Source organism: Excalfactoria chinensis, chromosome 8 (assembly GCF_039878825.1).
Source record: "Excalfactoria chinensis isolate bCotChi1 chromosome 8, bCotChi1.hap2, whole genome shotgun sequence".
NCBI lineage: Eukaryota > Metazoa > Chordata > Aves > Galliformes > Phasianidae > Excalfactoria > Excalfactoria chinensis.
In genome coordinates, this window is record NC_092832.1 from 12,375,621 (window position 1) to 12,388,672 (window position 13,052).

At 36.9% G+C, this 13,052-nt stretch overlaps 1 protein-coding gene across 2 annotated transcripts in view; it reads right to left on the reverse strand.

Annotated features, from left to right (window-relative positions):
• Positions 1-812: 812 nt before the first annotated feature.
• Positions 813-13,052, reverse strand: part of PLPPR5 (phospholipid phosphatase related 5) — an 85,394-nt gene continuing 73,154 nt past the window's right edge. For both annotated transcript variants that reach the window (XM_072343827.1, XM_072343828.1), the window contains 3 exons: positions 12,599-12,775; positions 10,433-10,552; positions 813-2,973 (listed from right to left, as the gene is read on the reverse strand). In XM_072343827.1, the coding sequence (XP_072199928.1) occupies positions 2,941-2,973; positions 10,433-10,552; positions 12,599-12,775 (330 nt within the window). In that variant the 3' untranslated portion in view covers positions 813-2,940. The remainder of the gene's footprint in view (positions 2,974-10,432; positions 10,553-12,598; positions 12,776-13,052) is intronic.

A 13,052-nucleotide genomic window follows, 5' to 3' on the forward strand; every position in this document is an offset into this window, starting at 1 on the left:
GATGTGAGCCCAGATGCTATTGCCGTATGTCTTATGCAGTTCATGATTACGAACAAACAACAGAATACGTATAAGGGAGTCTAAAATGGTATGGATATGAGCCCAGCTGGTGTCCCCATATGCCTTATGAATTCCTCTTTTAGGAACACCGCAGCATATAGCATTAGAGACGCTTATCTTATTTATAAATAAAAAAAACTGTTCGACTGAAGCACATATAGAAAGGTCCATAGGGATCATAAAAACAAAAGGTCCACAATGATCATAGAAACAAATGCACTCAAACCCACTGAAATAGTTAAAATGCCAAATTTTTACTGGGAACCACTTTGAGCTAGAATCTTATCAGAGCAAGGGATTATTCTTGTTTTCTTCACTGGGATTTTTCTGAAAAACAACCATCAAAAAGCCATGTTAGTTAGAAAATATCAACTTACTTTTGTTTCAGCACACTTTTCCTATTGAAAGTCCAGAGAGGAAGAGTGAATGCCCAAGCTCAAGGGCAGTGGAGCCACTGCAACCATGGGAGAGGTAAACTCTTGCCTCTTCACTCAAGGCAGGATCTGGAGCTTGACCTGCCCACATCCTGGAGGGAGTCCATCACCAGCGGGAAAAAGATACTTCTGCAATACAGCTCTTCCACTCCTGCTTTTCAGTTTCACCAGTACAACCTCGAAGGGAAGGCAACTGAGAACTGGTTAATTATGAAAATACATCACCAAATGCAGTTGCCCTTTGAAATCATCACTTCATTGTATGTATGCCATGAACATATATCTACAGCAGATATCTAAAATAAATACACTGCACATGATTGAAAAATTATTTTATTTAAAAATACATTATACAGCAGAGTGTCTCTCTTTTTGTTTTCTCACTGCTGGTTCACAGAGATAATATGATAAATTTAACCCAAATATTTGACTGGGAAAGATCCTGAGAGAGAAAGAGACCAGTTGCAAGTTGATGATATACAGTACAGTGGAAAAGAGTCATCTCTTTTAACATAAAAGAATCTCTTGGTAATCTTATAAATCAGATATTAAAAAAACATAGATTTGCTACCATGCAAAAATGAGTGAGAGTTTCTTTTAAATCTACACACAGAGATCATTAGTACCTTGGACCCTAGAAAGCTATACTAATAAGAGAAGGGTAGGTGTGCCTAACATGGTGATACAAACTTTGGACCTACTACAATTTTGTAAACACAGTTGGTAGCCTAATAAAGGTGGATTTTCAGTCACCTAAGTAACACTATTGTAGCTAAGGGCTCTATTCTAAGACTTTTTCCCCTGCTGATGTATTTCTTTATTCTCTAATTCTCAGCATTGTATGATGACTTCATGGGATATACTGCTCTACTGCACTCAAAGAAGACTTGGCTTTGCCCTGCTTGCCAAGCAATATTTAGGTAGCTGCATTTAGTGAAAAGAGAAGTTAAAATGAAAATGCATGGATAACTATGCAGGAACACATCAAAATTCAACATAGAAAAATATATATCCAATTCTACAGTTATGCTTTAAATATCTTCTACTAATGATTAATGCAGAGGAAATGCACTGAATTATGGAAAACTTAAGGCCTAGAATTCTGGACTCATTTCAAGGACCACACTGAATTTCTTTATCTGTCTCTATCTTAAACGTGTCTATAGTGCTAGCATTGCAACTGCAGTTGCATGAGGAAAACATTCTGGCAGTTAAGAGTATCTCCAGCATCTACAATGCTTCACTATGAATAGTCAGTGAGGCTGTCTTTTGAATGGGAGGCTCAATTTGATTTTTCACAGTGATAACAATGATATAACAACATCACTTGACGTTGAAAGAAAAAATCCTTCAGCAATGCAGAATCTGACTGAGGATTTTTTTTGCAAGAACATGGCCCTGAAAAGGAAACAGGAACACAGAGATTCCTAGAGATAAATTCTGCCTGTCTTGGTCACTCCAGTTGAAGTAAATTAATGCAGCCATTCCTTATTTTCCACATATGCTCCAACAGGAGGGCAGAAACACGTGCACTTTTCCTCACTAAGTCAGTGACTCTCTTCCAGTCATAGCACCCTATTCTCCCAGCATAGTATCTGGATGTACAACAAATATGGGGAGAAGATGCAGGGCTCCTTCAGTAACTTCTTTAAATGATTTGTGATAGCAGGGCTTCCCATCAGATATGCTGAGCTAAGAATGGAACCCTTAACCTCTCATGGGATAGCATTAAAGAATATATCAATGATCAAAATTTCTATATAATTTTCATTTCTTTTAACCTAGATACATATATATCATTCAAGACATTCAAGAACTACAAATCAACAATTCAACTACAATTATGTCAGGAAAATATCCAAATAAATAAACTTTAATTATGATACAATACTTATTACAGTAAAAATTGGCATTTTTTTCTCTTCAAAAGCAGAAGCACCAGTTTTACATATAACATTGTTTGAATGATATCTTACATGGAATACAGCATAATACAATGTGCAAACAGCGTTTTCATACAGAAGGTAATATTTTTCTAGTTTTTATACACTAAAACTGCCTCAAATGGAAACAAATTCATGCTGAATTAAAAATGCAGATTTTAAAAATCAATTTCAAATCAAAATATGGAGTACTGCCGGAATAGGTACACAAACCATTAAAAAACAACAAGAAGCCAAAATAGAGGGTAGTGTCAGATAAAGGTAATTAGTGCCTAGTTTGTCCCATTCCATCAAAAAGTAAACAGTTAATATTTTTGCTAGAAAGTAAAGTGACGTTCTAATATTTAAGAAATCTTCAAAATGTAGGTTTCATTTTAATGATGTAAAAATCAAGTCAGAAAGAGGACTTTAAAAATTTCTTGGTTTTGTTACACTGGAATTATCGTGAGTGGGCTGTGAAAAGAGATGAAGTCCAATGGAGTGAATATACCTCAGCATCAACATCATGTGACTTCTGCAAAGGCCGTGATGTGGTTCTACAAGTTAAAGGAAAAACAAAGAAATAAAAACCCAGAAACCACACGTGCAGACATCAGTCACCACTGTGAAAACTGTAGCATCTTCTGCATTAGCGACAGTCTCATGCTTGCCATGTATTGCAGGCTAATGAAAATAAAGCTGCTTTTCATTGTAGTGCTCTCACTCAGTCCTACAGCAAATTCTCATCAAATGCTGGATGACTGTATATGTAACTGAACTGAAGAAAGCTCTAAGATGTAAAGGTTCGACAATATTTTAGTTTTCCATATATTGTTTAAAAAATTTGAAAATTTAACTCACTGTAATTTTATTCCTCTCTTATTCACAGTTTAAAGCAAAATGCCTAGAAATGGACAGTTTCTAGCAGGCTATAACATTATATTTTGATGTTAAAACAATTTTAATGCTATATGTTTTTCAAAAACATGAATTGTTCCCTATGTGTTTGATGGCACAGAAGCAAGCAGTGACATGGGACAACAAAATGGCATTCAGCAGTTTAGAACTTGTGTCCCAAATTTCTTCTTCTGAATCACTATTATCTTCTTTACTTGCAATGCTAGCCTCCTGTTTCCTTCACCAGAACAATCCTTCTGAACACAAAGATGTGTCTCAGAATACTACATAGAACTTTATGCAGTAAAACTGCAGAATCCTAAAGAGCTCTGCTACTTCTTGCTCTAACCTGAGCAAATGCCTCTGTTGACATTTGGGAGGAAGAGACTCAATGTAATGGAGAAGGTCTGTGCCTGCTGAAGAGAAGGGGGGGACTAGGGAACTCCACAGGGTGGGATGCATCTCCAATTTCTTGCTTAGGGGAAATTGCTCCAAGTTCTCAGCAACTCCCTTACCACACACCATAGAAACTGCTGGAGAGAAGCGGTTACTGTTTCTCAGCTCTTCTTCAAACTGCCTGAATATTTGTCTGTCAGTCTTCAAAGAGCCGGGGCAAAGCAGATTTTCATACTACAGAAAGGAATCTCTCCTCCTTGTGCTTTCCTTTGGCCGTATGGGGTAGAGAAGGATGAGATCACTTTTTCTCCCTTATTATACAAAGGACTTTAGCTCTAAAAACATCCTTGCTACATTTTGTGACAGCATTAAAAGGTGAAGAACACCACACAAATGCACCTATGTACTTTTTTCTCCAAGACAGAACTTTCCTTTCTTAAAATAAGCAGCAATGATTAAACCATAGCTACCAGACATTTTTTTAAAGTGTGAGGAAAGAAAGCAATCAGCCTGTGAAAATGTTTTCAGTAAACAATATTAGCCATTAGTCAGTGTTTACAGATTTGGATTCTGCAGCGTAAAAGCAAAGTTCGATTTCCTAATTGGAAAATAAAATACAAGCATTTTAAAGCATTTCAGTTGTTGGTCTTCTGCTTTCAGCAGAGAAAAGAGGAAGTGTTGGACAACCTCAGTGAGCCTGGAGTTACTGTAAGGCTATTATTAAGTTTGGCATTTTTCATTACTTAGATCTGAAAATTATCTCAACAACAGCATCAGAATAAAATTACTTTTTTTTTTAAAATAAGCAAAATAGTTGAAAAATGTGGAATTGAAGAAAAAATGTGTTTTGATCATTATTTATTCTAATCAATTATTTCACTTTCTACTACACAATATTCCCACACATTTTCTAATTATTTCACTTCCTACTACACAATATTCCCACACATTTTCCAGTGATGCAGAGAACCAAGTATTATTTGAAGTGCTATTCACTCAGGGTTTGGTAGCTATGCCTTGAGAAAGGTGAATGTGGCACTCCTGCCAGCTATACCTCCAAAACAAGCCGGTCATCATCCTTGGAAGCATATGCAGAACACAGAACAGAATCATACAGAAAAAAATAATCCCTATTCCTCAGTAAATCCTCAGGGAGAACTGCTAGGCTCCCAGTTAGGGAGCAATTGATTTGGACTCCAGTGAAGACTTTCTGATTCATTTCCAACAGATTAAGCAAGATGATGCATAACTAGGTCAAAAGTAATGACTTTCTAATGGCAAGAATCACTGATGCTCATTCATGCAACTGTCCAGGTATTCATGCTTTTTCATATGCTTCTGAGGCAAAACCATAAATAAGCTTTCCTGAGACAGTTCACACACACACACACAAAAACAAACAAAAAACCAACAACAAACAACCAAGCACCCCTCTGTGACAAATTTCAGCGTGAGATACTAACCATCACCAGCCAAAGATTCACACAGGTGCAAGAGACAAGCCAAAAAGCACGCACAAGACCTCAGCTTATCAACTCTGTGGGAAATGATTTTACCTACAGCACTCAGAAGAATGGCATGCTGAGGGTCTGCCCAGCAGTCAGTTTCACAGACAAACATGTCAGATTTTGTATTATTTGTTCTAAATCTACAGCATCAGCTTGGTGTCAGCACCACAAACAAAGCATGCTTCACAACCATGCTCCCACACCGCTAGCAGAAAACTGGAAGTCTAAAAGGCTAAGCCTTGAGTGCAGGTTTCTGGGGGAAAATTACCCATATCTGTATATCTTCTGTTAAGATTTTTATTGATTTCTATTTACAAGCTATTCTAATATGTCAAAGAATTGAAAAAACGCATAGCAAGTTTCTTTCTGGCTTTCAGTTTTCACTGTATATATTTAAGATTTTTTATGTTTGTTTTTTTTTTTTTCCTGATGTTCACTCATTAGTACGATTATAAATATTTGTAACAGTCATCATCTTAAAGAATTTTCCAATTTTGAAAACAGGATTTTGAAAAATTGTCTGTAGTCCTTCACTCAATGGTGTTTATTAATTCAAAAAATAGTACAGTAGTACTTCAGGCAAAAAGTAACTATAGATGAGTTACTGTAAAGATCTTCCTGCTCAGCAAAACGTATTTTATGCTTTTGCTGAACAGGTCACATTTTTAGAGAAAATAATGAGTCCAAAGTGAAAGACCTCTTTTAAAAGATTGCAGACCTGCACAGAACGCTGCCAGCATCTGCCTCTGCTTTAAGTCCAGACACAAACACTTCAGTGCGCTCCTGCGCACATACGTTTATTGCCTTATGTGCAGGTGGTCTGAACAGTCCATTCCTGAGATCCAGGAGATGAACCTAATGAGGCATGATTTGAGGGAGCTTTGTTGCAAGAGATCTTCTTGGTTGTTACTAACACCTTGATTCTTTAGCACCTACAACATGCATATTTGAGGAGGTCACTGAACATACTGTTCCTTTTTCTATATTTAAATACAATTCTATTTGAAAGTTAGGTATTGTGATCACAACTTGCATTCAAAAACAACTATTTATTTTCTCATCCACGAGTAGAAAGAGACTGAAGCAGAAGAGTAGGATAAGAATGCCAGTTCAAGTGTTTAACACTGGAACAAAATTGCTTAGTGTCTTTTTGTGTTGAAACGGCATTGTACCATGTCTCCTTTAACACACTGTATAGTTAGAGAATCAATATGACCACAGAAATCAGAAAACCAGCCCACAAGCTCATGTCAGCATGTGGGCTCTAGTCAAGCTGTGCTGGAAACACACATTCACATACTAAAACACAGCCTATACAGATAACTTTGTACTCTTGTGGATGTCAACACAACAATATTTGGATACTTCTCAACTAAAATATCTTAGAGCAGCAGAATTAGACACAAGCCTTCTCCCCCATTCTCTCATAGCACAATGACCTGAAACATCTTTGTGTTTTGCATTCAGCCTGCAAACTTGGTGACAAGACGTCAGCCTCACCAGAGAGCCCAGGGACCAGGCCACAGTGCCCAGCCATCCTGTGTACAAAGCACACCAGTGACAGACTACTTAGTACCACAGTGCTGAAGACCTCTGTATCATGAACAATCAAGGAGGAGTAAACAGAAAAAAAAAAAACAAAAACAAAAACAAACAAAAAAAAACCACAAAACATTACATTTGAAATACAGAAGGGAAAAAGCTTCCTCAGTCTTAAAACACAATCACAAATTCAAGAGGATTGAATGTCTACACCCATATTTGCTATTGTTAAAATGTTTCGTTTCCATGATTACCTTCGGCAGTACACAACAGAACAAGCATCAAATTCAACAAGACTTCAACAACAATTACCCCTAACAGTTACTGGTTATTGGTATGATAAGCATCAAGAAGGTCACACTGAAAGAAATTCCAAATACAAAAGCAGTCATGCATCCAAAAAAAAAAAAAAAAAAAAAAAAAAAAAAAAAAAAAAGGGGAAAAAAAAAAAAAAGGAAAATAAAGAAAACAAAACCAACACTACCATGGCTGGCCCATCTGTTGTGAAGGTAAAAACTGTAAACTACCTGTATCTATCTCACAGGCAGGTAGTCAGTCCCACTGGCGAAATATAAGCAACCTTGGACATGGCTTGGACATTGCCAACAGAAGAAACAATGCTAAGGAATACCAGGCCGAGGCTCTGGAGATGAATTCCACCCAGCAGCTAAACAGAGCAGTGTGCAAATAATACTGAGCAGATGCAGAGCCCTGATGATCATACACAGAAAACATCCCATAGGAGATGAACTACAGTGCCCATCCTGACGCAACACTTTCTTCTAAAACCTCTATAAACTATTTCATCTACCACCTCAGTTCATCCTCAAATGTTCCATATTTCCTTTATATTTGGTTTTTCAAAGCTACAATACTTCCACAAAAAGTCTAGCAGGGTAAGCAGCCACTACAAGACATGTAGCAATCCTCTGTAAGGTGACTTCAGCATGAAATAATAAGGAGTGATTCCCCCCAAAAAGAAGAAAAATGTCTGTGACTGTATTTGCTGAACTTCAAACTTCTCTGAGTGTTACCCAGACTATCCCTATTTCCCAGGAACTCTTGCAACAAAAATAAAAATTAAGTAAGGAATACAGGAAAAAGAAAAACCTTTACTGTGGTGGAAAGTGGGCCTCCCACCTGCAACAGAGTGCCAGCAGACTGAAACACAAATTGCCTTATAAGAGATAACGAAGGTCAGAGGCAGAAGAGAAAAATGAGCAGATGGGTGAGTGATGAGGATTCTTGGCTTTCACTCTTTTCATTAATTCTAAGGATGAATGTAGTTAAGGTGAAAGCAATAAAGTCTGAAGTCTGCACTGCTGAGCCAGCTCTGGCAAGATACTTCAAGGAGACACTGCAACTATGTTTTATTTAAGTACATAAGATGTGGGTACCTCTGCAGAACTTAATTATCTGCATACGCTGCAACTTTACAAGCGGCATGCAAACAGTGATCTACCCTTGTCATTAACCAGCAGAATATAAATGCTCCAAGTACACATATTTCTGCTTGAGGGCACTTCATAGATGACTCTCGACCTCCTCCAGAACTCAGACAGTGACAGCACAGAGAACATACCAACCACATTCATTCTCCAGCAGCAAAACAGCACTGCAACGGATGAGTTAGCAGGCCTTGAGACACAAAATGAGGTGCTTCCAGGTCTGTGTGATGGACCACATGCTTACTGATTTTCGAGCAATTTTCAAACAAAATAGCAAAAAGAGAGGTCCCATCTGGTATGCATTTCCTAATGAAGTTATTCTTTAAGGCTGCAACTTTAAATTGCTCAGCTCCCAAATGCCCATATCATTGTTATTTTAAAATCCTGGTAACAGAGGAACAACTCTGCTTCATCCCAGGACTGCCTTAGCCCATGACTTCAGCCCTAACTTCAGTCAGGCAGGATCTGTTTATCCGTAGTAGCTAATTTATGACAGTATGCTGTTTTAATACTGGCACAGGAGCTTTCAGACCGAGAATAGAGAAAATCAATTTTAAAATAAGCCAAATAGGACTGTTCATGAATTCAGACTGTATAACTAGAACAGCACCAGTTGAGAAGCAGCAAAAAATAACTTGCACATGGTTAGAGTAGGTAAAAGACAAGTAGCACACAAATCATCTAGCACATCTACCCAGAGGAAAATAAAGAAATAAGAAAATAGTTAAAAACCAAAGACCAACTTCTGAATTCTTGAAGTGATGGTAGCTAATTGAGATGGTTCAGTTTAGACCCCCGTTCTACATCAGTATTATTCCTAGTGCCTTTCATTTAATATGCTCTGGCTTCGGATTGAAGAAAAGCATTTCCCAAATATTGCACATAATCATCCTCCCATTTCATCTTCTCAGTCTGGAGAGAATAAAGACTTTGCAACAGAAAGAAAGATGAACCCATACACTAAGATCTCACCAGCTATAGCACCTTGGTGGCACTCCCCTCCCTGATTTAAGTGAGAAGTCCTATGACAGCAAACAGCTACCCTCCACTGTCACAGGGAGCCAAGAGTTCAGAGGGAAAGACTCCCATTCATATAACAGAGTTCTGGAAAGTTCACAAATGGTAGTGGTCATCATTAAGCATGGCAAACATTATTTCTGCAGTCTCCCTCCCATTGCTTTCCCCACATCATTTCATCTTTCCTAGACCTAGTATTAGAAAAAGAAAATAGTTTGTTGTGGTGCAAAATTAGATAGAAACATTAAGTTAACACTAGGTTTTAATTCCCAGGATAAAAATAAAATTAATGTCAGCAGCCAAACTGGAGCTCTTATAAGCAGAATTGTCAGAGAATGTACAGTTTTGATCTATGACGGCTTTTTAACTACACAAACGGTTTTTATTGTAGGAGAGCCTAGCACATAAATAAGACATGCGTATTAATATGGTATATCTTAAGTCAACTGACATCTTGTTTTGTTTTGACATTTTACAGAGTTTACTGAATGGATTATTTTGAAGATACACATTCATCATCTAAATGCTTGTTCTTGTTCAAGCAAATGATAGTGTGACCTCCTTATGACAAAACATCAGTAGAAGTAGGTTAGACACATTTGGTTCAAAAAGACACGTTGGATTATTCTGAAAAGAAATCTTTCCCTCCAAGCAAATAAATAAAAAACCTACTGCTGGCAGCAAATCTCACTAAAGGACAACTTCTACCCATTTCAAGTGATCAGCACAGACTAGGAAGTGGTTAAAAACATTTATTCTTACAACTGATTGGAAAAAATGTCAGCAGTAATATGAATGCCATAGGAACATACTTTCAGTGACCTAATATGCTTAGGATTGTTTACTATCCTCAAGCATGGATATAACAAAACATTTTAACAAGTAATGACAGAAAATGATTATAAATTAATATTGCTATAAAACTTTGTGTTTGTAGCTCTAACTTTCCTTCTGGTAAAAATGCCTGAAATGTTTTCTTTATTTTGATGTTATCTTTATTCAGTGACTGCTTGCTCACAGTATTACTTAGACATAACCTTGCCTAACATTTGCATCATTTTGCAAAGCCAGATTTTTTGCTACTAGAAACAAAACCAAAACTCTTAAACACGCCGCAGTAGTTACTCAGGCCCAAGAGACTACTGCTAGCATGTTGTAGTACAAAATCACATTTTTTTGATATTATTTGTAAGAAAGTGAGACATTACCTTTTCTAAAGGGCTTTCTACTCGAGGTATGCTGATCATGGGCATCTGGGCCAAATTATCCATATGAGAATGTTCGTGTTCTGGTTGACGTCCCCTGAAATTATTTACCACGCAAACAACCTAGAAGGGATTAGAAAATAAACAGAATTGTTAAGGAACAACTCCTTTTTTGCTTTTTAGCTTTGATCCTGACACCCACAATTAGGCAGAACTGACATTAGCTTTAGTCACTGCTTACAGCAGAAATATACAAATATATTTTATATTTCATGTTTTATAGGAAACCCTTAATCAATATCACAAAACAAAAGATTTTCAGGCAGTTTTTTTAATACATGCATCATTCAAAAACAAAAAAGCTCTCATCTTAAAGCAAATCCATCACCCAATCTAAACAACATAATAACAATTATCATCAATGTCATGAGTCAGAACTGCAGAGTCACAGGGGCTGGACAGGACCCCTAGAAATCACTGAGTCCAACCCTCCTGGCTAAAGCAGGTTCCCCACAGCATGTCACATGGGTAGGCACCCAGACAAGTTTTGAATATCTCCTAAGAAAAAACTCCACAACCTCTCTAGGCAACCTGTTCCAGTGCTCCATCACCCTCAGAGTAAAGAGGACTTGCCTCATGTTCATGCTGAACTCCCTGTGTTCGGTTTTGTGTCAATTACCCATGTCCTGTCACAGGGCAGCACCAGACAGAGAATGGCCCCATCCAATAGGCTGCATCTGTCTGATATTTATCATCATTGATAAGACCCCCGCTCAGTCTTCTCCAGGCTGAACAGACCCAGGATTCAGTCTTTTCTCATAAGCTAATGATGCCCAGAGCATGTATGGAATATGTGGCAATCTTATGCTCCTACAAAGGGCTAATGCCATGCAAGTTTTGACCAGCAAAGAATTTCTCAAGCAGAGTAAGAAAGGGAGGACAAGAAGGCAAGGATTGTTCTCAGGTTTGAACTAAAATCTAAACTTGCTCAGGGCAGCAGCATTTTTTTGCTTGGGGCCGGGGGGAAGGGGGTTCTACTAATTCAGACATTCAACTAAGGCAGCTCTTTCCAATTGTATAGTCTTTAAAACACAACTGAATTTGATGCCATTCTACTTAGAGAAGCTTATGCAGCACATACCACAAAATATAAGAAAAAGTGCTGGAACAGACTTCTTTTCTACTCTCTTTTCTTTCATGACTTTCAGGGCAAAAATGTAATACAAAAAACTTAAAAGCACACAACCAAATACTACACCAGGACACTGTATGTGAAAAGGGATGTTTGGAAACACCAGCAGTTATGTTTTAAAGGAGGCTTAAAGCTGCCTGCATATTTATCAGAGGAGTGAAAAAGTCTACTTCAGCTATCCCTGAGTGAGCTTGAAATCTAAGATCTTGAGATCCAAATTAATATCAAAAGTATTTTCACAGGGAAAAAATAAAAAAATTTAAAAAAAAATCAGTTATTTTTAGTACTAATACAAGCTGCCAGGCAGACAGACTTACAGGCAGTAAACAGCAATGACTACACTATGCTATGGTTTTACACTCAAGTTATTAGTGAAGGTGATTAATACATTAGCAGCAGCTTTCTGACACAGACACTGGTCATTAATATTAATAATTAATATTAATAATACAGATTCAGTACTCGAACATAACTCCAGAAAAATGAAAAGGTTAAACAAGAACTTTTGACTGGATAAAATACAATTTCAATTTAAACTTGAATTAGTATGAAAAGAAATAATCAGAGGGGGCTACTTTAAAGCCAGAAAAGAAATACTACTCATTCTTTGATCAGTTTAGGTATCTACTATTACTGCATGTAATACTTTAAAATAAAAATATTTTATAAAATATATTTTATAAAATATGAAATATTTATGAAATATGTATTTGTTTAATGTGGGGCTTAATGTAAAAAAATGAGCAGATGAAATTCTATGGTTTGGTTTCTAAGGGAATCAAAATAGCTAATTTGATCAATTCTTTTTTGATTAGACATTTCCAAGTGTATGTAAATATATCTAAGACTGATCATTTAAAAAAGTGGTAACACCTCATGGACTTTTTTCTGAAAAGTCAAGTCTAACAACATGTGCTAGGAGATACAAACCAATATATTGATATATATTTATTTTAAAGAGACAAATATGCGCTTACCAGAAATACTGCTATAGATATTCCAATTATAAATCCTGCTATTACATCTGACCAGTGATTTCGATACTCTGCTACTCTGTTGATTCCAGTAAGGAAAGCCAAGCACATTAAACCCAAACACAGAACAGGTTTTGCAAGCCTTGTTCCTCTGGCTTTTACTGTGCTGGTGATATACATCTGAAAATCAGAAAAGAAGAAAGTTTAATACCAATGTATAATGCATCTTTCTAACTGGCGAACAGAACACTAGAAACTCAGTTTAAGTAGACTATGGATCTCGGAGTTTGTATTTATTTTGACAACCCTATCCTATCAAGCTATTTATTTATGTAGAGATGCAAACAGAGAGACTAATTTTTAACAATTTTTTACTGCCTAATGTTGGCAGAGAGAAAAAATCCTGTCCTGACAGGGGCTATAACTGACCCTTAGTTTTATTAACAAATGCCTTTTT